A 27,313-nucleotide genomic window follows, 5' to 3' on the forward strand; every position below is an offset into this window, starting at 1 on the left:
AGAAACTTCATAGAATGTGAATTGGAGGTGCTCCTATCGGAGGTAGACTGGAGAAAAACTGTTATTTGCAAGTTTGTCCTCCGGAATTAATAACAAAAGAAAAAAAAAATAGTGTGGCAGAATTTAGCTGATGCGGTTACGGCAGTGGGGTCTGAACATCACACTGTCAGTGAATTAAAAAAGAAATGGTCTTGGGGGGCTGTGGGTGGTTGAGGAGGTCGCAGATGAAAGTGGGTGGGTGGGGGGTTGGTGGTTGTGGGCTGCGGTTAAAAAGTGAACAGCGGGTGGTGGGGGGTTGTTTGGGTTGGTGGGGAAATTGGCGTGGCCCCTTGATAATATCTCTGGGGGCCCTTTAAATGTATGGGCCCTTAGAACCCCCCCCCCCCCCCTCTCCCCCCCCCCCCCCCACCCCCCCCCCCCCCTTGCGACTCCGCTGCATACAGCTGGCATTTCACAGCTCAAAGATACTTTGTAGTGTGCCTCACAGCATGAAGGTCGCTGAGTCGCTGGTTCGATCCTTGGCTCAGTTGGTGTTTCTGTGTGGAGTTTACATGTTCCCCCTGCGTTCGCGTGGGTTTCCTCCGGGTGCTCTGGTTTCCCCCACAGTCCAAAGACATGTGGTACAGGTGAATTGGGTAGGCTAAATTGTCCGTAGTGTATGTGTGTGTGTGGATGTTTCCCAGAGATGGGTTGCTGCTGGAAGGGCATCCGCTGCATAAAAATGTGCTGGATAAGTTGGCGGTTCATTCCGTTGTGGACTAAGCCGACAAGAAAATGACTGAATAAACACAAGAAATGCACGTACGCCAGACCAGTAATGGTGCGGACCAACCCACATTCTCACGTTAATTTCATCATTATTAAATCCAAACGGGAGTGTGAAATCTGACGTACACAAAGATTTTGTGCATACGCAGCGTTGATACATGAGGCCCCAGAACACTACAAACAAGAAACATTTTATTGAGCAACATCATTACTCTCAGCATTGTGCAAAAACCAGGTTCCCATCATTATGACCCACACTATATCATCACTATTTTAACATGTCATTTGTGACATGACACAAAAGAAAAAAAAGACTGTAGCGGAAATAACTCTCCAACTAAAAGCATCTTCATGCTGTATTTAAAATCAAGGACAAATTAAATCTCGACAGAATCTTCAAAATACACAAGCCTCAACATATACTGAAAATGAGACTGATTAATGACACACTCTAAATATAAACTTACAACCAGCAATTGTACAAATTGCCCACTATAAGAGCTTTGAGGCTTGTTGAGAGAGCTATAATTTGAAACAATAGGTTTGATGTGATTATCACTGTTACAGTCTATCTGCCCTGTGAACCACACACACCTCCTATCACTGCTTTACTGACTATAATAGGAATGGTTTCATGTCATGACACTCACAAATTGTAGATTCATTGTGTTTTACAAAACCTGTCAATGTTACAGTAGGTGATGATACAAAATATGTCTGGATATTGCTAAACAAATAATAAATGACATTTTAATTAAATAATATATTAAAATAAATAAAATTCATAATTGGACATTCCCGCAATTGAGAATAAGCCAGAACTAGACAATGTTCAAAATCATTTTCTGATGAATATGCCTAATTTCTCCCATTCTCTGACATTTATAATAATTACAATATATTGAATTTGGAGAAATAATGAACATACTCATCTCAACTCTCTTGAGACTCACTCAAAAATGTTGAATCTTAAGATGAACCTCCTTAATGTTTTGAACCACATTTAACAAATCGCTATTAACACATTAAATCATATCATCCTAGAAAGCACTGTGCCAAAGCCCGTGTTTTGTTCTGTGTCATTGTCCTCTTTTGTTCACACACTTTCCCCTCAGGCATAATTATTCACAAAAGATGGACACGATCTACAGCAGGAAAAAAGAGCTGTAATTATATGAACTTGGCTTCACCTATAAAACCAGAGATAAAGTTACAGTCTCCTTTTTTCCACCACAGAACAAGAGCTCATTTTGTCAAACAGCATTTTCAGGCTGAAATTAATAGGCCAGAAAATAAGTTGCTCTTGAGATTAATACATCCATTATGCCTCTTTTTCATAACTCATTTATCTCAGCTTCTCTCTCTTCATCAGTTCAGTTTTTTCTCACTTTTTTTTCTGAGCGTGACACATTTAAAATAACAGTTTATCATGACATGCAGTTGTATAATCCAGAGCTAATCAGCTCATTTTCAGCCACAGCCAAAAGTACAAAACAACAGTGTTTATTTTATGCACTAGACAACCTGATAATTCCAAAGTCTGTTGAACTGGACGATTTTTACATAACATAGACATAAACTGACCTATAAAATTCACATATATGAGCAATATTACACAAGTAGTAGTGTGTTATGGCTGTATATTGGCACTGATGGGAGGCGTGCTTTGTATACAGCCATGATCTCACTGCTACGAGTATAATATTGCATTTATACAACAGTTTGATGGCATAATCATTGCGCTCGGAGCGATGTCAAGCAAGGTCTTACCCCCTTATGATTGGTTTTTGTCACCCACTCAACAGAAAGGTCTGTGATTGGCTTTTAGAAATGAAAGCACTGTTCACCGATGAGTGACGCGGGAAGAACAGCCACTGTTACAGTCTATTTGCACATGATACATGGTTATCACAGGTAATCAGTAGAAGACAGTGGAGAAAACTTACACCTCAGGCATGCTAGTGTCTGGAGCCACAAGTATCGCTTTAACAAGAGTAATGGTAAAGTTACCTCACAAACACTCCAGCAGGTCAAATGTCCAAAATGAGAAACAGAGAGAGGCTGAGATGGATTTTTTACAGCATTTCTCCCTAGTAGTGAAAAAGCGGCTTCTTCAATGTCAGTAAAAGACTTTCTAGCAAACTCACAAGCAGTGAACTATGCGAAACTATCTACGGTTTAAGTTTTTTAGAGGGTTTTATTTACTCACCCTCACCTTCTTTGCCATAGTATTCTACTGTGGCATTGCATATAGAAAATAAAGGAAATCAGTACGTAATAACCGGTTATGATCTATTACTGACCGATATCGAATCGTCCAAATCTGCATCAAGAGCTGCACTGAAGAAACAATTAATTTTGACACCCCTGCTGAACAACATGAAATGCCACCAGTCTAGAGCAGGACTGGACTGGGACAAAAAAAAATAATAAAACAGCCCTGGCATTTTGGGACATGGCCCACTACATTCAATCAAAATGCTCCCCATCTGTGCATGCCCTTGAATATGTTTACCAACTCCCATTCTATAAAAGCACAAAAGGCATATATAGGAAATAATGACAGTTGACTAATTAAAAACTTAAAAAAATAAAATAAATTATTACTACAGTAAAATTATAGTCCACACTGAAAGTCCATCTTGTGTGTACCTGTGTGTTTTGAGGGAGCCTATATTAAATAATGAACAGAACAAAAACTGCCTGCTGATGCACACAGTAAATGTTAATTACCAAAATAAAGAAAAAAAAAAAAGTAATGCAACAGAGACCATAAAAAAGTTTAACTCAACAATGAAACATTAAACATAGCTTACAGATTGTATATAATTAATCAAATGAATTTAAACAATTAAAAAAATGCAACACATATCTGTTTGGGCACAAACTACAAAACTGAATGTAAAAACAAAATATTATTGGTTTTGCTTAAGTTGCACATAACCGTATTGTATAAATGTTATTGTAACTGTAGGCCTACATCATGCTGACGATCAAAAATAAAATGTCATATCTCATGCGATTGTCTTCTGACTGAGTGCATCTTAAAATACATGAATGACACTCCTCATAGAGCTTGAGAAGCATACATTGTTCATAATATAAATAATTTGTAAAATAAAGACTCGCAGCTTAAGGAAAAAGCATAGGAGGAAGTTGCAGCGGGCCTTGATGCATGTGAAAAGTAAAAAAAAAAAGTATATAGACAGAGATAGGTAACTAGATAGAATAGACAGGAATATATTGATCCGCTGCGTGCTGCAGACACAATAGGCAAAGGCCCGCTCGTCGCTTCTGCTCTCCTTACGTGTGCATGCAGAAACAGGCGTGACTCTCGACTATTTTGACAAATACACACCGATGTTGCACGCTTACACAGAGCCCAAAATGGAAGTTTGTGATTGGGTCAGCCCAATGTCAAAAAAGAAAAGAACCAATGGGCTGCAGATTATGTCACATGGGCCGGTCTGTTCGAAAAATAAAACATCTTACTGTCAGAGAATCACAGATCACAGCATCGTCAATTAATTAGGCAGAAAAACACGACAGTCAGCTAGGTGTCTTATGGTTCAATCAGATCATAAGAAGATGATCAGCCCAGCCCAAAAACTATGTCGGCCCAGCGGGAAACTGCATGGTCTGCCAGATGGCCAGTCCGCCCCTGGTCTAGAGACATTTCCTAGAGACATTAATCCCCAAAAAAGCCAAAGCAAAGCAAACTCTACCAGAAACACTACCAGACTGGTATGAATACAGCACTACAAGATAAAATAGGGAGAGATCAACTTACAATGTCATTTACCTGATTTAAAATAATTTGATCAGCTGTAGTCAGAAATTACGCTGAGTTTTTCCTTCTCTAAGGGCTTATTATGCGGTCTCTCAAATTATAAATATTTAAAATATGCACTCTCCTTATAAATAAACTGCATCTAAACAACTACATTCTTGCCTAAAAGAGCCTCAAAAGTACATTGTGTTGTCCAACTGCTGCAATATGTGTTAAACTGAAGTCATTGGTCTGCTGTCACTCTATGTGGAGTAATACACAAGGGTGGAGAGGCTGAATTATTAGCCCCCTTCTGAATTTTATTTTATTTTTTAAATATTTCCCAAATGATGTACAGTTTTTATTGTATTTTTTCAGATAACATGCAGTGCTATAATACAAGACTTCTAGTAGTACTCATTTTATTTTCTAATAATTTAGTTGTTAATTTTTACTGGTAATGTATAAATATCACAATGCTGTATTGTTACAACAACAGCTAGAGTGTAAATCAGAGTTTAATAATATTTCAAAGTCTTTACTGTTGCTCTGGTGTTTATCGCGAGTCCCTGAAGTTGACAGCACCATAAACCTCTCCGTCTACTGAGTTTATTATAATATTATCATCTCCAGTGCCTCCCTTTGAAACTCCACATTCAGAGCAGTTTCACATCCAAATCACCAGTTTTACCATGAAAACAAATACACGGATTAATAAAACACAGAAACACATTTCAAACAAGCAGGTTTGTATCCAAGGGTAAGCTAATTCATCCCAGAAACCCCCATAACTCAATATAAAGCAGTATCGACTCACCCACAGGCTCAGTTTAGATGCTTTGCAGAGATAAATCCAAGACACAGCAGGTGAATAGGGATAAAAACAAACAAACTAATAGTTGTTCTCATACTTCAGTCGGTTCAGTTGCAAGTTTTGTATTTGAATTAGAAATATTGCATGTTTTTGGTAACACTTTAGTTTAGGTCACAATTTGTGCAATTAACTACTGGCTTATTAGATATTAATTACTTATTAGTACCAGTAGTGTAACTAAATACAAATTTTAAAATGACTGTAATCGAGTAGTTTTTCTCAGAAATAGAAATTTACTAAGTAGTTGTAAAGATTTATACTTTTACTTTCACTTGAGTACATTTTTAGAGCTGTATTGGTGCTTTCACTGTACTATTTTTCTTCAACCTGCAGTCACTACATGATTTTTTCTTTTCTATGGGGATTAAAAAAATCAGTCTTGTGATTCCTGTCCAATCAAATCGCACATAGAAGGTACATTGCATTGAACTACCTCGCATTGAAGACATGGGCGATTTATAATTGCAGCAAACTGTTTGGAAGCTTTAAAAGTGTCAGAGAAGATGTCCAAAATCTTTACAGGCATTGACCTAGAAATTGTTTAGATGCATATCACTGATGAGAAGATGACAGATGTTTACTGAATGATGACCGAAATGGCCTCAACCACCCAGCAGGCACAAGACGTCAACATGATGTCAGATTGACTTTGTACCCTAAAGTTGTGGGAACATTGCATTTTGTGTGAAAATGAAAATCGTGTTGACATCAGAACTCAATGTAGGCCAACATCAATGTCCACCATCCAACCTAAAACCAAAACCAAACAAATATCAACGTCTAATGAGGTTACAACTTAATATTATGTGGACGTTCAGACGTTGAATTTTGGTTGCCATACCTGACAAATAAAATTCAGTTTTTGTCATCAATATGACGCTGGTTTAAAATGTTGGCTTGACGTTGGATTTTAGTCACTTTCTAACAAGCCAAATCCGACCAAATACTAACATTATTAATGAACATCAAAACAATGTTGTCATTAGACACTGGCAAGACATTGAATTTTGGTCACCTGATTTCACAACCTAAATCTACTATTAACATCTTATGATGTTGTGTGCCTGCTGGGGAATAACTCGATGCACTACAGAATGTTACGTTTACACACATCCACAAATTATATATAAACGCATCAGCTTTTAACAGCGTAATACTCACTACTCTTGAGTACTTTTGAAAGGTCTACTTTTTACACATACTTTGAGTAATATTTACAACAGATAATTTTACTCTACTTGCACTATATTTTTAGGCAAGTATTGGTACTTTTACATGAGTATGATTTTTCACTACTCTTTCCACTACTGATTAGTACTTATGATCTTATTCTAAATCTGTAGATCTCCCCAAAACCTACACCCAACTTCTACTTTCCTAACAATTGATAAAGCTGCTTATTACTAGTTTATTGAGGTAATTGTCTTAGTTAATGGTTTATTAACGGCGAATTGTGACTTAATGTAAAGTGTTACTGAAACAAAAATATTTAGTTGTTATTTAGCCAAAAATGACAATTTTTCAATGCTTTTATCAAATTGACAAAACTCTTAACGCACCATCATACAATTAAATAGCTATTTCATGGCCAAAAACAAAACCCCGAAATGATCCCACACAGAGAAATTGTCACACACATTTTTAAAATACACAACAAACCACATCTACCTAAACACTGCAAAATCTGCCTCAAAATCTAATTGTTTTTCCAAAACACCAACCCATATGCTCTTCCTAAATGAACATTTAGTCAATCATAACACAATTATCATAAAAACACAAACGTCTCAATGGAATTACAGAAATGGCACTGCTTTAGGCGTCAATTGTCAATTCAAAACTGTACAATAGACAATATACTGCAATTACCATTGACTGTGTTTTGCACCAGTTTCCACACTGCTGGGTTCCACACAATTCCTTCATGTTGTCACAACACCAGACGATTAGGTTAACAAAATTAAAATTTTAACACTTAAATTGATTGAACATAAAACAATTATGATGTCCACCAAAAAGATCATTAATTGTGTTGTTTCAGCTCATTTTAAATACACTAAACTATGCTGTTTGTTCAAACTACTTATTTAAAATGATCCGAAATATCACGATTCTTGAGCTTTTTCGGGGACAACCTACTTGTTTTAAGTTTAATCAATTTAAATAGATAAAAACTAATAAGTTAACATAATTCCTTAATGTTGTCCTAACACATATCAAACGTGTGGAAGCCAGCATTTTTTACAGTGTAAGTAGTTTGAAGAAGCAGCAAAAATAATTTGAGAGCAGCTGTCGAGATGCCTTCTTCATTTATTCATTTATTTTTAGCTCAACTGTCAGAAATTGAATGCACAGGAGAATGGGACATCTATGCTGCATTCAAAATTTGATCAGACAAAGGTACACCCAGAGAGAGGAAGCAAAGCAGAATTTGAATTCAAACGTGCCTTGATGCCAGACTTTGAATGAGACTTATCTGTATTCGTTTGCCATCCTCTCTGTATGATAGCCCATGGTTTAAGCTTTGATATATTACGTATACACTCAAATAATGACTTTATTGCTTCAAACTACTTATGTAATGAGCTTAAACATCAAAATTCTTGAGATTTTTTGGAAGAACTCAATTGTTTTAAGTTTAATCCACATGTTAACTTCAACAATCAATTTGTGTTGGGATAACCTAGATTAATCCAGATGTGTTTACCTAATTGATTTGTGTTGAGATAATCTGAATGAATTGTGTGGAATTGAGTTACAGACAATTCATTCATGTTATCCCAACAGAAATTAATCAACTCTAAACAACTAAGTGGATTGAACATAAAACAAGTAAGTTGTGGGTTGTTTCAGTACTTTTGTTGAGTGTAGCTCTTATTTCATCAGTAACCCAAGCTCTGGCCCTTCACATCAAACTAAGTAAACCTATTTCCTTGTCCTGGTACTTGTCTTCCTCTTCTTCACTTTTTTTTTTTAGCTCTTTGTTAGTTTTTCACACAAAATAAGGCCAAAGTGGCCCACTTTTACTTTATACATTATGCTCATGCGAGAAAGAAAAACCTGTGAAAGAAACCTCAGCTCCATAATGTGTTTACTAGAACAAGCTAGAAAAAAAAACTATGGAAACAAGTTGTTTCTCATTGGATAAATAGAACACACTGGACTGATTTCTCAACTCACAACATAAACAGCTGGATTTAAGTTTAAGTGTAGACACAATGCTATTTGTTCTAACATATAAAGCACTGGACAATCTGACATTAAATTTACTTCTTGTAAATTTCTTCTTGTGGCTGAGCTTGTGTGTAAGCATTAATTTTAAATGGGTGTTATCTGTATGCATTATGTGTCAGAGCAACAAGTGTGTTAATTGTGCAACACTTTGTGTACAATAAGGTTGAATTAGTTAATGTATTCACTAACATGAACAAACAAAAAACAATACATTTACCAGATTATTTATTCATCTTTGTTTGGATTAGTTAATGAAAATACATTTGTTCATTGTAAGTTCCTCTCAAACTCTTGCATTAACATGCAAGAATGTGGAATTTAATAATGCATTAGTAAAAATTGAAGTATGATTAATAAATGCTGTACACATATCATTCATTTCATTAACACTAACTAATGAAACCTAACTCTAAAATAACTGTTGACCATATAGCCACAAACAAATGAGTTGAATTTTGCTAAATTGTAAAAAAAAACCCAATGTTTTAAAAAGCTAATATCGTTATTTGTATGCAAATGGGGTAGTATTTAAATGTTTTTCACAAATGTCTGAATGTAATAGCCATCATTTGATTTAATATAATTTATTAATTGCGTTCCAATTCATGTTTACACGCGTTTATATGTTTAGTTGTGTATATTTGTTGATTTCACCCCGACTCTTTTGTTTGTAATAGTTTGCTACGCCTTTAATGGACTGTTTAAGTTATAGTAGGATATAGAACAGTGAAAGAAAGACAGAGCAACACTGTCTTTTGACCGGAGTTTTATTGGTATGCTGTTTGAAAATTCAGTAAACATCTTTAAATGGAATAAAACCCGAGTCAATTTACTGCTCGACTGATTTTGAAATTCTGATAGTACACTGAATAAGTTCAGATTTAAAATTTTGGTCATTTTACGAAGGGTTTTTACAGAGGGCCTGGGTGTCTCTATCACTCAATAATTCAAAAAATACTGCAATGAATATATGAATATAGTTTTGCTAATTAATTGCTAACGATTTATTGAGATGTATTGTTGGTGACTGGATGTTGGATTGATTGGGTAGCTTTACCTACACAGAGGGAAATTAAAACCCAAAATGATTTAAGACCTACAAGACAATATTTTGATGAATTTAAGACTTTTTGAGGCCTAAAATTTTGTTTTGAAATGTAAAATATTTTTAGACCCTGCTGATACCCTGTCGAAAAAAAAATCTAATGATTTAGATTTACCAATAGGCATATTTCTTAATTAGAGATACTAATAAAACTGTTAAGACTGCTTCTTGGTGCTGATTAGGTGTAACTTTCTGGCACTATTAATTTTGACAAAACAGCTTGTAACAATATATAATTTAAATCAAATCTCAAGGCACAAATTGATAAACATTTTTTAAAACGTGTACTTTGGATGTTTTCTTTAGATTAGACTGAAAATAATAATAATAATAATAATAATAATAATAATAATAATAAAACTATGAAAATTCAAAACGCTCCAAATCTCTCTAGTTAATTGATACAGCTTAAAGCTTGTGCTTCTATTCAAAACTTTGTTGTTGCTGTAGAATAGCAACACATTAAGCAAGAGACACTTCTAATCATATGCCACTCTCCAGAGGAGATTTTAATCCTTTGGGATTGTTCAATAAATGAAGCGAGGTGCACATTCAAAGCGAATAACACAGGTGTCGAATTCAAAGAGGGAAAACAACTGACGCAGCCTTCCCGGGGTGGATAAATATATCAACACCACAGAGCAGCTCGCTCGCTTGCTTTGTTGTTAATAAATTCAGACCCCATCAATCGCAGTTTGCAAAGAGTGCAGAGGCTTTTTTTGGTAAGACACAAACCTGGAGAATAGTTTATCCATTAAGCAAATGTATTTCCTGTGGAACTGACGGCTGCTTTTCCTTTTTCAAATGGCGTGTGACATCATCCCGCTGCTAAATGGCCATGGTTGTATTGTTGTCAGTGAAAAGGAGATTTTAAATTAAAACCATCAATGAATGGAATGACGGTAAACAGAAAACCGTCCTTTCTTTTGTAACATCCTTGTTATTGATTAGACATGATGCACTGTTTGCAGCATGAGGTTATACCCTACACAACATGCCACTTGAGAAGATAAATTTAATCTTTTCCACATAAAGATTCTTTTGAAACACAGCAGTGCACCTTGAACACACTTAAAGATGAACAGATAGAGAATAAATTCAGAATTCACCTTCTTCAAACTAGTCTTTGAGATGTTCAAGTTCAAGCAAGTCTCTTTTCAAGTGCGTCTTTCAGTTTCCCCACATTTGTTCTGTAAAATGCTACTTAATAAAAATAACGCTATGTGTATTTATATATTGCAGTTTTATATTATTTTTATTTCTTTGTTAAAACATAACTCATGCATTAAATGCCTACATTTAATATATACAAGTTCAGTTAAATGTAAATTGATTAACCTTGGGTGGTTCATTCCACGTGTAGTGAGCCCTGATTAGCAAGGATTATGCTGAAGGAAAGTGAGAGAGTGAGTGATTAACCTAAAACATTCACATTAACATGTCGAGTAGGGCTGCAAAATGTATGGTTTCAGCATCAATATCGCACATTTTCCGCATTTTTTTGTTACAGCCTTATTCCAAAAATAGAATAAGTTGATTTATTTTCTCAAAACTCTACACACAATACCCCATAATTTTTGAAATTGTAGAAAATGTATTAAAAATAAAAAACCTGAAAAATCACAAGTACAGTTAAAGTCATAATTATTACTAAATATAATTATTTAGTATTTATTGTAATATAATTTATTATTATAATAATATTAAACTGTGCACACCCATGCCCTTAAAAATTTTCAAAATTGCCACCTCAAAATAGTTAAAACTGTCGCCTCAAAATGGTTGTTTACATTAATGACCAAAATACATTTGAAATTTCAACCTCAACGCAGTCAATGCATACTGTAGGTACACAAACTATGAAAAGACTTTCAAAATTGTCACCTCAACACTCAAATATATCTATGCAAACATACAAAATACATGTTCAAATTGCCAACTTTATGATCAAATGTTTGTTTATGCTTAAAAAAATGTTGGTCAAAATATGCATTCTAATTAAGCTGATGTCTCATAAAAAAATAAGAAAATAAAAATGAAACATTCAAACTTCTCACCTCAACACTGTCAATTGGTTCACATCTACAGTTGAAGTCAGAATTATCAAATTCCCTGAATTATTAGCCCCCCTGTTTATTTTTTCCCAACTTCTGATTAACAGAGACAATATTTTTAACACATTTCTAAACTTAATACTTTTAATAACTCATTTCTAATTACTGATTTATTTTATCTTTGTCATGATGATAGTAAATAATATACAGGGTGGGCCATTTATATGGATACACCTTAATAAAGTAGGAATGGTTGGTGATATTAATGTCCTGTTTGTGGTACATTAGTATATGTGAGGGGGCTTGTAAATAACTCATGAATGAATTAAGTTACATTAAAACCAAGCACACCGTTGTTTTTTTCTTTTGAAATTTCCAATAAGTTTATTAAGGTGTGTCCATATAAATGGCCCACCCTGTAAAATAACACATGCTTTTTCCTTTTACCGCCTTGAATGCATTTTTGAATTATGGTGAACGGTGAATAATCAAAATAGTTCAACTTTGTGGATTAATACTGAATGTGTGTCATTATTACTTGGGGTTAGCATTAAGAGTACTATGCTGGTGTTTCACTGCATTGCTTTAATGCATTCCTGCATTGGGCTCTCACATACTCTACGCTACTTCATAGCCGTGGTGGATGTTTCTCTCTGTCTAACGTTGAACGCAGTCAAACAATCACAAAATTAGATACTGGGTCACTGGTCCAATCAGCACAGATTATCTACATGCTAAGGAGGGGTTTGGGAACAAATTTATTGCTGAACGAATTATGTGGGAGTGGTTGGGATAATTGGGTAAAAATAAATGCATTTTATAAGACAATGAAAGTGTTTTTTGAACTTGCACGCATATCAGCCTGTTGTTGGAGACCCCCCAAATATGAAATGTCACCCTTTATAATGCAAAATGGGGTTTTTAAATAAGACATTTTATGAATTCAATTAAATGCTTACTTAGTCCATTGCTAATTACTCAGTGCAGATTCATTGGAAATGCATGTAAGTCAGATTTAAAACATATCTTACATCACTTTGTGCACATTTCATTGCATGTTTCAAATGACAAATCCACTAGAGGGCTCTGTCTGCATTTTAGCGATTCTGAAATAGGGTCATAGAGCTTATGGTATATTTTGTCGTACGTTTTAGATTCACGTTTACATGTCCTTGAGAAGGTGGGGCTTTTAGTACAGATCAGTGAGCAAAACATTGACCTAAACCCTTTATACAACAGTTCTGTCTGGTTCTCGAATCTGTTTGGCTGATAACTGTGCAATATTTTGCAATAACAGCAGAGTAAAGATGGTTGACGTTCCGCCACAAGATGGCAACAGAGACCACATTATAAGCCCTAAGAGGAGAAAAACTCATTTCATTTTAAACTCATTTGCGTAATTTCAAACTAAACTGATCAAATCATTATAAAACAGCTAAGTGACATTCTTAGTCAACTTTTCTCTTTTGTATGTTGTAGTGCTGTATTTATACTATGGTCTGGTAGTGTTTCTTCAAGTGCGATTTGCCTTTTTCATGGTTAATTATTGTAATCTATCGATTGCAACAGAGAAATACTGGGAAATGTCTCTAGACTGATGGCATTTCATACTGTTCAGCCTTATAATCTTAAAATGTCAACAAAATCACCTGTTTTGTTGTCACTTTAGAAATTACGCTAGATAATCATTAAAACAATGACTCTAAAGTGACATTTGTGAAGTAGCAACAATTTCTGCTGTTCTGACGTCAGCTGCAGATGTGAATGGTGGAAGAAAGTAGTCACTCATACAAAATGATTAGACTCTCAGTGTTTGATTTTCTTTATACATCATTATGGCATCAAACTGTTGTAAAACGCAATATAACACTCGTAGCAGTGCAATATGGCTGTATATCATCACTGGTGGGACACTAATGAACGCCTCCTACCAGTGCCGATATACAGCCATATTGCACTGCTACGAGTGTTATATTGCTCAATTTTAAAACCAAACCTACTTGATTATAGTTCTCAGATTTCATTAGTTTTTTTTTGTGGTATTCATTTGCCTCTGTGTAAATAACTGCATGAAAATTATCCTTTACGTATATTGATAACATGTCCAGTAAATAGCATTAGTGTAAAACAAAACAAAAGTTGTAGGCATCACACTGCCCCGTAGCCTCCATTTTATCTACAAACTGCAGTAAAGCATGTTTAATGTAAAATAATGTAGCTGAAGGATGCATTTCCAATGAGTCTCTTTACTGGGAATATACATGTATTTGCTAAAAATCTAAATATAAAGAATCTGATCTAAGAGCATCTGCTGATAATGACAGTCCATTTACACCACAGTCAGAAAGCAACATCTCCACATGCATTAAAAGAACTTGGAGATCTTCCTCTCAGCTGCCCATTGATTCTGGTGCAGATAATGAATCCCAACCTCACAGGCTAATTTAATCACAAAAACGTGATTTAATCTGGAGGCCTGAACAAATAAGGTTCACGCCACTAAACAAAACAGCCAAGACGGATCTATCTCCCAGGCACATCCCTTTGGATACTGACAAATTATATTTGAAATGTACGAAACAAAGAAAGACGAAGAACAAAAACACAACGGGCTAGACAAACAGGTCAAAATAACCCCTAGACAATCATCAACTAAGAAATCATTAAGAGGTTAAGTATTATACAAGTATGGACATCAGACATGTTTAATTGATTAATTGCAATCTAATTGAGGGACACAAAGAAGCCAGCTTTCTGTTTCTTAAATATTTGCAAAAGATATAGCTTATCAAATTATTAGACATTTTTGCATGGTAGAATGAAAAAACTAGAATGAAGAAAACTGTCAAATTGGCAGGGGGTCACTTCAGTGACTGACAATTCATAAGAGGGCCATTCTAACATTCAAGCACAAGAAAAAAGTGGAAGCCTAAGGTAATTGATGCATCTTAGCATAACGTACATGACGTTTCAATTTCAAGCATTACCTGTCACCAGTGTTAATGCAAATCAGCACGTTTATCGTATCACACATCAGCTGCAGAAATATAGTTGATTTTTTTTTTCTTTTTTTAAATATATTCCAAATGATGTTTAACAGAGCAATAAAATTTTTACAGTATGTCTGATAATATTTTTTTTTCTGGCGAAAGTCTTATTTGTCTTATTTCAGTTAAAATAAAAGCAGTTTTAAATTTTTTTAGAACCATTTCAAGGTCAAAATTGTTAGCCCCTTCAAGCTATTTATTTTTTCGATAGTCTACAGAACAAACCATCGCTATACAATAACTTGCCTAATTACCCTAACCTGCCTAGTTAACCTAATTAACCAAGTTAAGCCTTTAAATGTCACTTTAAGCTGTATAGAAGTGTCTTAAAAATGTCTAGTAAAATATTATGTACAGTCATCATGGCAAACATTACAAAAAAGTTATTAAAACTATTATGTTTAGAAATGTGTTGAAAAAAATCTCTCCGTTAAAATAGAAATTTTGGGAAAAAATAAACAGGGGGGCTAATAATTGGGACTTCAACATCTGTGGTTGTTGTGTGTATGAAAAAAAGAAAAATATATTAAATGAGACCAATTGAATTGAATATTGGCAAAGTTGTCATATTTGTTTCACTACCGGCATAACATGTAAGCCATGAAGGACATATATTTTAACGTTTTAATCAGCCACAGAAATAAAACGCATGTGTGTTACCATACACTGAGAGAAAATAAAAGTAAAACTAATCTTTATGCAGTACTATAAATGTCGACTAGGTGGTGGGTCAAAACCACAAGTGGCTAGACACGACTGCACAGACTGATAGTGGTTCAAAAATATATGTTATGGCGGGCTGAATCGCATTATATTTCTGATGTCAGTTGCAGGCGGGAGGGAGCAGGAGAGCTGGCCATAAATGGCCTGTGGGCCGGCAGTTTGAGATTCCTGATCTAAAGAAACTTACTGTAAATCAATCACAGCAAAAATACTGCATTTACATTTACAGACCATTTACAGTATCATACTATACATGTATTTACAGTATAGTATATCTTTACTGTAAATTATATAGTAATTTTTTACAATGTAACTTTAAAATACAGTAACATACTGCATAATGTCTTACATTATCCCCAGGCTACTTAAGTTTTACTCAATTATAGTAAATTTAACTCAATTAAAAGGTTAATCATTGGATTTAAGTGTAAGTATTGACTTTAACATGTATTATAAAATTTTTGGCATTTGAAATGTGAAATTGCAAAAACAGTGTTTGTACACAATGTGAAACGTGTTGAAAGAGTATAAAAGAGGTGTAAACCAGGCATTTTATCACACAACAATCTTTTTTGGTCAGTGATGCAATATTTTCTGACACTTCCTAAAATCCTGGGATACATTTAAAATTTAATACAGTGGGTTACTGAGTGAGATAAGACATATTGTGCCTATTTTACTAATTGAATAACATATTTATTAACTTACAATTAACCATTTCATTATTATAACATTTATGCCATGTAAACATTTTTATAATAACGTTGGAAATAAATGATAGAAAATAATAAATAAAATGTGTTAACCCTCATTAGAAAACAACAAAATGCAGGCGCTCAAGCTGTAAAATATGTTTGTTTAAAGCATTCTAAATACTGCAATAAATTGTAAAATTGCTAGAAAAAGCTGAATAAAAAAAACCTTAATCCCGTGTTTACTTTCCAGATACATGATATCTTGCAACCCAGGCTCATTCTGGAAACCTAGCCCCGCGGAAGTTTCTAGAGACCGCGAAATACATTCCGGGAGGTGCGTTTTTGTGCAGTTTATGTTTTCGCTGTGTGCGCTTTTTCGCATCTCGAACGCCTCTCGCGAGTGCGCACCGTTTGCGCCCGCGCTGTAATCGCATAAAAAGCCACCGGAGGTCGCTATCGAGCGACCGTCTGACCAACTGACTTACTAACTGAATGATTGACTAGGCAGCCAGCCAATCGCCCGACCCAGCCACCCTCATCCTTCCCTAAACACAATCCACAATTTACAAAAGCTGTCCAGAAAAAGAAAAGCCCTTGTCTGACTTGACCACGTTTTCAGATTTCACCGCATTCTTGCCCCGTTATGAACTCGTTCGCTTTATTTTTTGGTTTCTGTTTTTTGTCTTACCTGATTTCTGGAACCACTCTTACCCGGACTCGAACCTGGTCGTCGCCGCGGCCAGCTCCTTGTCTTTTTTTGTCTGCTACTATGACTGATTTGTTGTTGTGAAAGCAAAATTACAATCTAGCATGAATGCAGATAGTAAATGAGAATACCAAGTGAACGGTAAATGAGAATATATGCTTTACCACAATGCGCAAGTTGTGGAGTGTATAAAACTTAAACTTTTTTAATTAATCAAATTATTAAATCCTGTTTTACATTAAAGCCTGGTTTATACTTCTGCATCGAGTGATCGGGGTGACCCACGCTGCATGCATTGTGCAATGCAGTGCATTTACAGTATACTTCTATTGCTCTGCAATAACACTTCTGAAACACAAGCATGTCAGGGTTGGTGTCAGCCACAATGAGGGCTATGTGACCATCGTTAAGGCTGTGCCGGAGCATGTGCCGGACGCAGATGTATAAATCAGCCTTAAATGGCCTTAATTACTATTTACTTCAATCAGAAAATGGGTCACATTAGCTTAATGGTGGCCCTAAAAGTGGGATATGGCTAGAGTTAGTGACAGGTCTGGGGATATGGGTAGGTTTAAGGTAAGGTCAACAGTGTAATTCTAAATGTAATTACAGACATTAATTACAGATGTAATTACAATCATAAAGTTTTTAAAACATTAGAACAATGTAAAAACATATGTGTTGTACATCATTTTACTAAATGATTAATTTAAATGTAATTACACTGCAATTAAAGCCACTGAATATACTGTAAAGTGGGATCAATCGTTATTTTAAACCTATGATCAAGCAGTATAGACAAGTTTACATGTCACACCTGTCTGTCTGTCCAATTGTGATGCGGTCTCATGGCATTTGGTATCTGCTGATCTTTGACTGCTGACTCATGTCTGCTGAAATAATTGCTTTGTCAAAAAGGGTCGCAGGTTTGTTCTGATGGGGTCATGGTCTGCAGGGAACACAACAATGGTAACTTTTCCACTGATTGCGGTCAGATAGAAAGAACGCTAATAGCAGAAAACCAAACAGACATGGTCTTACAGATGCTTATTTATTTTATGTATCTAAACATTCTAATGGAATGCAGTGTAACATTCAGGCTAGAGATTGTGCCTTCAGAGAAGCAGATGAGCATAGATTTCAAACCTGATGTTTTACATATAAAGACAAGTACTGAGGCATTGTTTACACTAGTACATTAGAAAAAGTCATACCAACCTGGTTCTGAAATGTGCCGGATAAGTTGAAACCTAGATTAGAAGTATTGCTGGGGAATCTTAATTGTTCACTTTCAGCACAAACAGGTTGTTTAAAGTCAGGACAAAGAGTCTTTCGTTAGTGGCTCTGAATCCCAGTACGGGGTCATTGGTGTCTAGATTGGCTACCTGCTGCTTGGCAACCTGACCAACCTGGCGACCCTGTTTCCGGTTGAAGAGCACCGTGTCGACCGGCGAGGGCTGGCGATAAATGAAGATGCGTCTGAGGCACTCACAAAGGGCAGCGTAGGAGAAGTTGGGGGCACAGGTGGCAAACTTTTTATCTCGTTTTGAAGCCTGAACATAACCTAGTGAGAGAAAAGAGCAAAGAATGAGGACTTAATGTATAAGATGAGATGGATGCAAACACTGGGCCAGATTTATGAACAGCTCACGAATAAAGGTGCAGTATGTAAGTTTGACACCTAGTGCTTAAACTAGGAATTACACACCTGGTTATTGATGACACCAAAAGCAGTTTGCCTGACTGTCGAGGCTGATTTAAAGCTGATTTAAACCATGCTCTAAATAAAAGCAAGGGCATGCGATAGAGGAAATATTTTCCATATTAAAAGGAGTTTTTGTCCTAACCAACACCTAAAATTTCCATTTTAGAAATGACTTTTTTTTTTTTTACTATTTTTTGCAGCTGAACAACCGAAAACTATAACAATGATCAGCTCAGGTACACCTCATGTGCTGTATTCAGTGTTAATTGCTAATAATGTGAGTCTGAATGCCGTTTTACGCATGTAAAGTCATACTACTGAAATCAGCAGCAGATAGTTCACCTCAGATTTTAAACCTTACTTACTGTTGGTATGCAGTAAGTGCACTATTTTGTGCTTCTGAACTGCTGTATTTAAATGTCTATTGTGTTTCGTCAGGTGCAAACAGTTACCTATGACTTCAAAATCCTTATCACTGCAAATCTCGTTACGTAGAGTGTTGTTAGGACACGGGGTTACAATATAACCTACCCACCTAATGTTTACATTTGTGATATCTATATTATTTGCTAATTCATAACCTCCTCTTGTAGAACTCTGCATCTGCACCTCATTTCAGTGTCTGCTACTGTCCACCGGAGGTCCCATTTTGGTCACAGATGCATACTTTGAGAGCCTTCATGACTGAAAGAATGAAATACACGTTTTTTCACCAAGGCAACCTGGGTGGCTGAAATATAATTGGCTAAACTGCCAGTGGGCGTGTTTAATAACCAAAACAAAGACAGACGTATTGGCATGTAATGCACTTTTTCAAAACAGAATATCTGACTTAAGCATTGTTTTTCAGATAAACAAAAAGGTTTACATAGAATGTTTCTTAAATATCTGCAAACATATTAGGGTATTTGTATGCTTTATAAAAGTCAAAAACTTACATACAGCACCTTTAAATAAAAAATGTGTTTAAAATACTGTCAAGATTTACAAAAAATGCAGAGAAGTACATTGCTTTAATTGAGTTATTTTATAAACTTGAAGTAGATTACAATTCAGATGCAGCATTCATGAGAGAAGCATATTTAAATGAATCATGCAACAACTCTTGTTAAAGGCATAGTTCACATAAAATTATTTCTTAGCAGTGGTTCTGAAACACTTTTGTTTGAGTGTCTTATGAGTTTCTTTATTCAGTTGAACACCATAAAAAGATGCTTTGAAGAATGTTAGAAACAATTGGCATCCACAGTAAGAAAAAACAAATGGTTACCAGTATCAAGTTTCTTCAGAATATCTTTTTTTGTTGTGGATTTTGTGAATATATGTTTTCACCCATTTTCAGTTTTTGGTTGAACTATCCTTTTAGGCATGGTGGTAGTATGTTTAATAGCATATGTGCCATTTTATTTTTTATTTTTTAAACATAGTATTTAAATGTAAATTTTTTTTATACCGTGCAAAAAAAAATTAAAATTGGCACATATACTATATATTTCATTACTCAATATTAACATTGCATCTTAAAATGAATACAGAGTTGCATGTTTTCCCTAAAGCTATTGATCTCATTCTTTAATGCGCAAGTGAGCTCATTTGTTTTAGAACAGGGGTGCCCAAACTTGATCCTGGAGGGACGGTGTCGTGCATAGTTTAGCTCAGAGGTGGGCAAACTACGGGCCGCGGGCTATATGTGGCCCGCTGAACACTTACGACCAGCCCACAACGTTTTTTTTTTAAATGCTGCTTCTGAGTAAATGTTTGGTTCAGAATTAGCAAATTAATGCAATTACAAGTGAACGCCATGTGATGGCAGTATTTGCATGCAGTATAGTTAGCGCAACCAGTAGAATTAGAACACACTCTTGGATATTAAAATGCACTTGACTGTTAGGGCCTACTCACACTATGCTATCCGAACCATGCCCAGGCCCGTTTCCCGGATTGTTTGAGAAGTGTGAGTGCACTGAGCGCGGTTCACTTGTGTGTGAGTGCAAAACGCGCCAAAGTCTGAAACTGAAAGCGAGACATGAGTTTTAAGCGACTGTTTCATATGGATTTATTAATCATTCTTACTGTTCAGTGAATGCAAACTGCCGTAGTTTATTAAATACGCAAACCCCTCACTAAACCACAGCTGCGCACTTTCAGCAAACCTCCTCATTCCTGCAGCACGAGGACTTTATGATTCTTTATGAGCATCAAAAGTGGCTAATCTGTTTGGCGAAATATCTGACTGCGTGTCACCGCATCCATAAGGACTAAAGCAATATAACTAGAGAAATCTCCACTGTGCTGAGCAAGAGCGCTTACTGAACAGCGCATCATTGATGATGTAAGCGTGCCCAGGCCTGACTGTAATGTGAGTGCGGGCTGTCGGGGGAGATTGGAAGGGGAACAAGCGTGCTTAGGCCCGGTTCGAGGCAACTGTACATAGTGTGAGTACGCCCTTAATGACTGAAAATGAGTCAGGCTGATCACACCGAAAGGCTTTACGCATTAAGAGGTGCCTCTTTTGAATGGTTTGCTAGCGGCCGTGAGGGTTTTTCACGCTGCTTATGCGTCTTGCGTGCCTCGCGTTTTAACCATATGCTGTGCCTTTTTCTATTTTATCTAATAGTTTTGTGATTGATATGAGCTTATTTATTAAAGCTCAAATTAGATTTTTGTACATTTGACTCAAATTAAATAATAATTGCTGGTTAAATGTGTTAATTTTTTGTCAGAATATATTTTCCATGCATTCACCCACTTTAAAAAGTTTTATGATGATTGATCTGTATATTCTTAAAGCTTTGCTAATTAGATTTTTTTGTAAATTTGACTGAATAGTAACTATGTTAATATGAGATTTTTTCTATCAGACAATATCTTTACTATTATCCACTGTAAAAATTATAACATTATTATTATTATTATTATTATTATTATTATATAAGGGATTGTTTTATTGTTTTATAATGATAAAGTAAATATAAATAGCAGTGCAAATTAATTTGACTTGTAAATTTGACCTAAAATATATATATAAAATAATCTGTTTTGTGTTAATGTGACATGTTTCTGTCCGATATTACATATTCTATGCATACTGCCACTATAAATAAATTATATTTTTAAGAATTTGACATGTAGCCCTTCACTTGGTTTGCAAAAGTTGATGTGGCCCTCGGGTCTATAAAGTTTGCCCACCACTGATTTAGTTCCAACTTCCTTCAGCAAACCTGCCTGGAAGCTTCTAGTATACTTAGAAGAGCTTGATTAGCTGGTTCAGGTGAGTTTAATTAAGGTTGAAACTTCTGATTTAGTTGACTATTGGAGAAATGACTAGGAATTATAAACTGCAGAAAACGGTCAAACTACTAGCTCTACAAAACAGTGTGTTTATGACTTTACATAAAAAGTAGAGTAATATAATTATAAATATCAGTTTACAGCAACAAACAGCATAACAAGCTGTTTTTGATATCGAAAAATCAGTGGAAGTTAATACACTGTCTCGAACCAAACAGATTCCAATGATGCGCCTGCTCATCACAACACCTGATTGCGTGTTTATAAATTAGAAAAATTCAACAAATAGAAACGAAATCTCATGCATACTGAGTAGATAAAATAAGCATGGATCAATCTGGGACAGCTTTACAGCAGAAGTGTGCTTGGATTTGTTTGACTGTTCTGATTGACAGCTCCTGCATTTACCGTTCACCACAGCACAGAAGCACAGAATTCCACTCCATTTCTTTTACATTTAGTGTCACGTTTGCTTAAACCTTAGTGTCAGTCATTAATCTGAGTGGACCTGTGGTACCCTGGACATTACATACTTAGGAATATACCATCTTGCTACTGCATTATCTAAAAATTATCTCAGAATCATGTCAAAGAGTAAAGATTTACAAGTTAAAGTTAACTTAATAAAATGAATAGCAATAAGTTGTGGAATCTGCACCTATCGTAACCAACTGGGTCTAATCAGGCCTTTTTTTTCCAGTTGGATCCTGATTACAATTAATAGGGTTTAAGGTAGCACACTTATGGCATTTCATAGCTCTACATGGGTCCAGCTCCAACTTTCAAACAATAGATGTGTCCGGGTCAGTTTCAGAGTACTGCATTGACATGTCTATTTGAATTTGGGCATGGAATTTGACCCCTTTGAAGACTTTTAACTTGTTTCAAGTAGATTGCATTGTCATTGTGGGAATGAGCTGCTGTGTCTGTGGTCATCATTTGCACACTCAGAGAACCTGTCATTCCTATGATTTAAGAGATTTACAGGTGAACATTGGATTTTAAGGTGCTTCACATTGTTAACAATAAAAAACTGGCCTTACCAAGTGCATTAAAAGTAGAAATGTGCTCCCAGATATTGTTGTCCTTATCAGGACGAGGCTGCCAGAGCAATGCATCAACGTCATGTCGTAAGCAGAAAGCAGGTGTCTCGGAGGGGTCAATGTGCACAGAGAAAAGAAACTGGTTGCTTCCGAGGCTCACCTAAAAGTCCAGAAAAAGCAATTACTTTTTTTAAATGTAATTTTTCAGTTGTCAGTGTCACATGATTCATCACAAATCATTCTAAAATGCTGATTTAGTGCTCAAACAATATACAATTATTAGAAGTACTATTAATGTTGAAAACAATCTGCTTAACAGTTCTGTTCTAAGCATTTTTCAAGATTGTGTGATGAATAGAAAGTAAATAACAGCTTTTAAGGGAGAAAAATAAGTCCATTAAAGATAAGAGAGCTTTTGGATTTTATTTAAAATATCCTCATTTGTGTTCCGGATATAAACAAAGGATTCAATGGATTGAAACAACAAAAAAGCGAGTAATAAAAAAAAAAATACATTTTTGGTAAACTAACTATTTAATAAATGTGGAAAAACAATTGTCTATGGAGGATAAGAGAGCTCTCGGATCTCATCTTAAATTTCCTAATTTCTGTTTCAAAGATGAAAGAAAGTTATAGGGGACTGGAACATTAGAAGGTTGAGTAATTAATAGCAGAAATTTCATTTTTGGGTGAACTAACCCTTTATGAGATGCGGTAAAAATAACTGCCTATGGAGGATGAAAGCTCTAGGATTTCATTTAAATTATCCTAATATGTGTTCAGAAGATCAATGAAGGTCTAAGGGGACTGAAACAATACGAGAGTGAGAAATAACAGAATACATTTTTTTTGGGGGGGGGGGGGGGGGGTGAACTAACTCTTTAATAAATGTGGATAAACAACTGTCTATGGAGGATGAGAGAGCTCCAGGATTTCGTCTAAAATATCATAATTTGTGTTCCAAATATAAACTAAGGTTTTGGTGGATTAAAACTACATGATCGCGAGTAATTAATAACAGAATTTATATTTTTGGGTGAAGTAACTCTTCAATGAATGTGGTAAAACAACTATAGAGGATGAGAGAGCTCCAGGATTTCATCAAAAATATTTAAATTTGTGTTTCAAAGCTGAATAAAGGTCTAAAGAGATTGAAACAACACGAGAGTGAGTAATTATTAAAATACTTTAGTTTTTGGGTGAACTAACCCTTTAATAAATGTGGTAAAAACAACTATCGATGGAGGATGAGAGAGCTCCAAGATTTCATCTAAAATATCCTAATTTGTGTTCCAAAGATCAACAAAGGACTCAAATGACATTAGAGTGAGTGATTATTTGCAGAATTAAATTTTTTGGGTGAACTTCCCTTTAGTAAATGCTCCCTTACATGAAAATATAATCAGTTACATGCCAATTAGATGTAATATTTTTTACTTTTGTATCTTTTTCAGTGTTATAATTATGTATCATTTACAGTATATACATTTACATAATTCAATTTTAATCATAAGACCATCGACAAATGAATACATTCACTCGGTGCGTTTGCCTCTTTAAGTCTTCAAATTGCATTTTCTAAATAGAGATGAAGGCTGGCACACAGATTAGATATGAAATGGATACTAAATTCTTTTGAGTCCATTTTTCATTGTGCGGTCTGCCTATTATGTCATCACTCTAGCATGACATGAGGAAGAAAAAAGATCTCCACACATATTCTCATGAAAAGATCCAATCATGGTGCACACATCTAAAATGACAGCAGGATTGAAGCGTCAAGAGTAAACAATAGCACAAGCAAAGATGGTGACAGCTGTTTAAGCCAACCAGCATAATCGTCACATCCACATGACGTAATAGACCTCTCTTATTACAAATCACAGCCATTTTCTTGTTTCACTGAAAAATCCTAAGTGTTACGACTCCAATTCTCAGTAATGTTTGTAGCTCTGCTTTTACACTTCAGCAAATGGATTTCAGGAGAACATTTCCTTTAAAATGCCATTCATGAAAGCTCATCTACCTCTTTTCACTGGACTAACTGCACATTAAATTTAGAGCGATATGTTTGGGCAGTTATTCATGACTGATGGCAGCCTCACGTCTAAATGTCTCTTCAAATTGCCAGCACTGTCATTTAGATGTAAAATACAGCTGAACTATTTCAATATATCACTCTCTATAGATCAGCTTTTGGAATTAGATTATTACTCGATTTGTCAAAAATGTGTTCGTTTCGAAAGAGAATAAATTATGAGACGTTAGGTAATACTTTAGATGCCAGAAATTGAAAGAATTTTCCTGGATTCAAAGGAAACCACAGCAGTTTACCTGGAAAAAAAAAACTGTCTATAGAAGATGAGAGAGCTCTAGGATTTCATCTAAAATATCCTAATTTGTGTGTAGAAAATACATTCATTAATCTTGAATTAAAATGTATAAATTCATAAAACTGAATAAATATTTTCAATTTTTATATTTCAATATATATATATATATATATATATATATATATATATATATATATATATATATATATATATATATATATATATATATATATATATAAATTATTACTAGGCATGATTAAAAAATAAAAATAGACTCTTATATATAGAACTATATAGAACTATGATTACTACTGTGGGCCAGTGTTACAGTTGTTTGCAAGTTATAAGCTTCTGTGTCAGTTTTAATTAAGCAAAATTTTTATTTATCAAGATTAATAAATACCTTTATTTTAATAAATACATTTATTAATTAAAGGTTGTCATGGTTTTCACAAAAAATAAGCCCTTGACATTATCGACATTCAAAATAATTAGAACTTGTATAGCCTTATACATGTGGGTAGGCTTGACAAACCAGCTGTAGAAAACACTCTTTTATGTTAAGTCAATGCAAAGATGTGATTAGACATCCTGGGGCTCTATTGAGCGTTTCGAGGCGTTTAACACGATTAACGTGAAATTCATGCTAATTTTTGGAGTTGAAAAATCTTAACTTTGGCAGACATTTGCACCGATTAAATGATTCTATTATGAATTAGCATGTTGTTAGCATGAATAAGAATTTTGTTAGCATGCTTCTTGTCTGGCTTAGCATGTTTCTAGCATAAATTAGCATGATAGCATACATGTGTTAGCATGTTGTTAGCATTTTTTTTTTCTGTAGGAACTAGTTTGTTGTTATGTTAACAAATCAGAAGCTTGCTGTAGTATGGGGTGTGATTTTGACATAGAGCCTGTTGTTGGTTTCCCAAGGTGAAAATCCTGCAGACACGAGACAACAACTCCTCAAACTGAGCCCGGCTCAGTCAGAAGTTCTGCTGAGCTTGCACAGCTTCTGGAGGAGTTTATGAACTCACAGAGCTGGGTGCACCTCTGAAGAACCCAGGCATCCAATCTATGTCAGCCATTTAGCAACGGAACTGAATGAAGCGAATCTGCCTCTATTGTGAAGTGAATTTCAGGAGCAAATGAAGAGAATTTGATGTGCAAAGGAAGAGAGTAAGCTCAAAATATTCATGCGTTTAATTACTTTTGATGAGTAATTCAGGGTTTTTGCAGACATCATAATGTCAAATTTAAGACTTTTTAAGACCTTTTTAAGACCATTAAGTATTAAATTTAAGACCTATATCACGTTATTAAAAACGCGAGAGAAAATGCAAAAATCACAAAATTAGTGGTGAAATATTTATATATATTAAATTAAAAAGTACTAAAGACAGGTTAGATGGACTACTGAGTCTGAACTACAAAATAAAAAAAGAAATAAAGAAATAAATAAAAAATATACATCTTAAGGCTGATTTATACTTTCGCCGGTCGCTGCATGGTGGACCTTCACTGACTGTGTGAGCACCTCATGAAACAGACAAGGCTTTTTTAATTGACGTGTTGGCTGTTGAGATATTGATATTATTGGGATATTACAATTGACACATTTCTGTCTGGTTAGTTTCTGTCCTATACTCATATGCTAAAAAGGCAATAATGGCAACAACTCTGTCCATAACACCAATAAAACCTAAAATTTGGGCATCATTATTTTGTAAACTGATTCATATATTGTTCATATATTCCTTTTCAGTTATCAAAGACATTATTTTTTATTTTATTTTAGTTTGTATCTATTACATTGTTTTAACTTCAAAATTGTAATCTATTACATCAGCGTGAAACCTATGAATGGTGGAAAAACATTCTGTAATATTAAAACCACCTGGGTCTCCACTTTTGCCATGGAATCTTTTTTTGTTTGTTTGTTTTAACTAACTTATCCCTCAGGTTT

At 35.0% G+C, this 27,313-nt stretch overlaps 1 protein-coding gene across 1 annotated transcript in view; it reads right to left on the reverse strand.

Moving 5' to 3' along the window:
- Positions 1-18,007: 18,007 nt before the first annotated feature.
- nudcd1 (NudC domain containing 1) overlaps positions 18,008-27,313 on the reverse strand; it is an 84,420-nt gene continuing 75,114 nt past the window's right edge. The window contains 2 exon segments of the mRNA NM_001020627.2: positions 18,008-18,539; positions 23,015-23,174. Coding sequence (NP_001018463.1) covers positions 18,253-18,539; positions 23,015-23,174 — 447 coding nt within the window. The 3' untranslated portion in view covers positions 18,008-18,252.

Source organism: Danio rerio, chromosome 19 (assembly GCF_052040795.2).
Source record: "Danio rerio strain M-AB ecotype USA chromosome 19, GRCz13ab, whole genome shotgun sequence".
Classification (NCBI taxonomy): domain Eukaryota; kingdom Metazoa; phylum Chordata; class Actinopteri; order Cypriniformes; family Danionidae; genus Danio; species Danio rerio.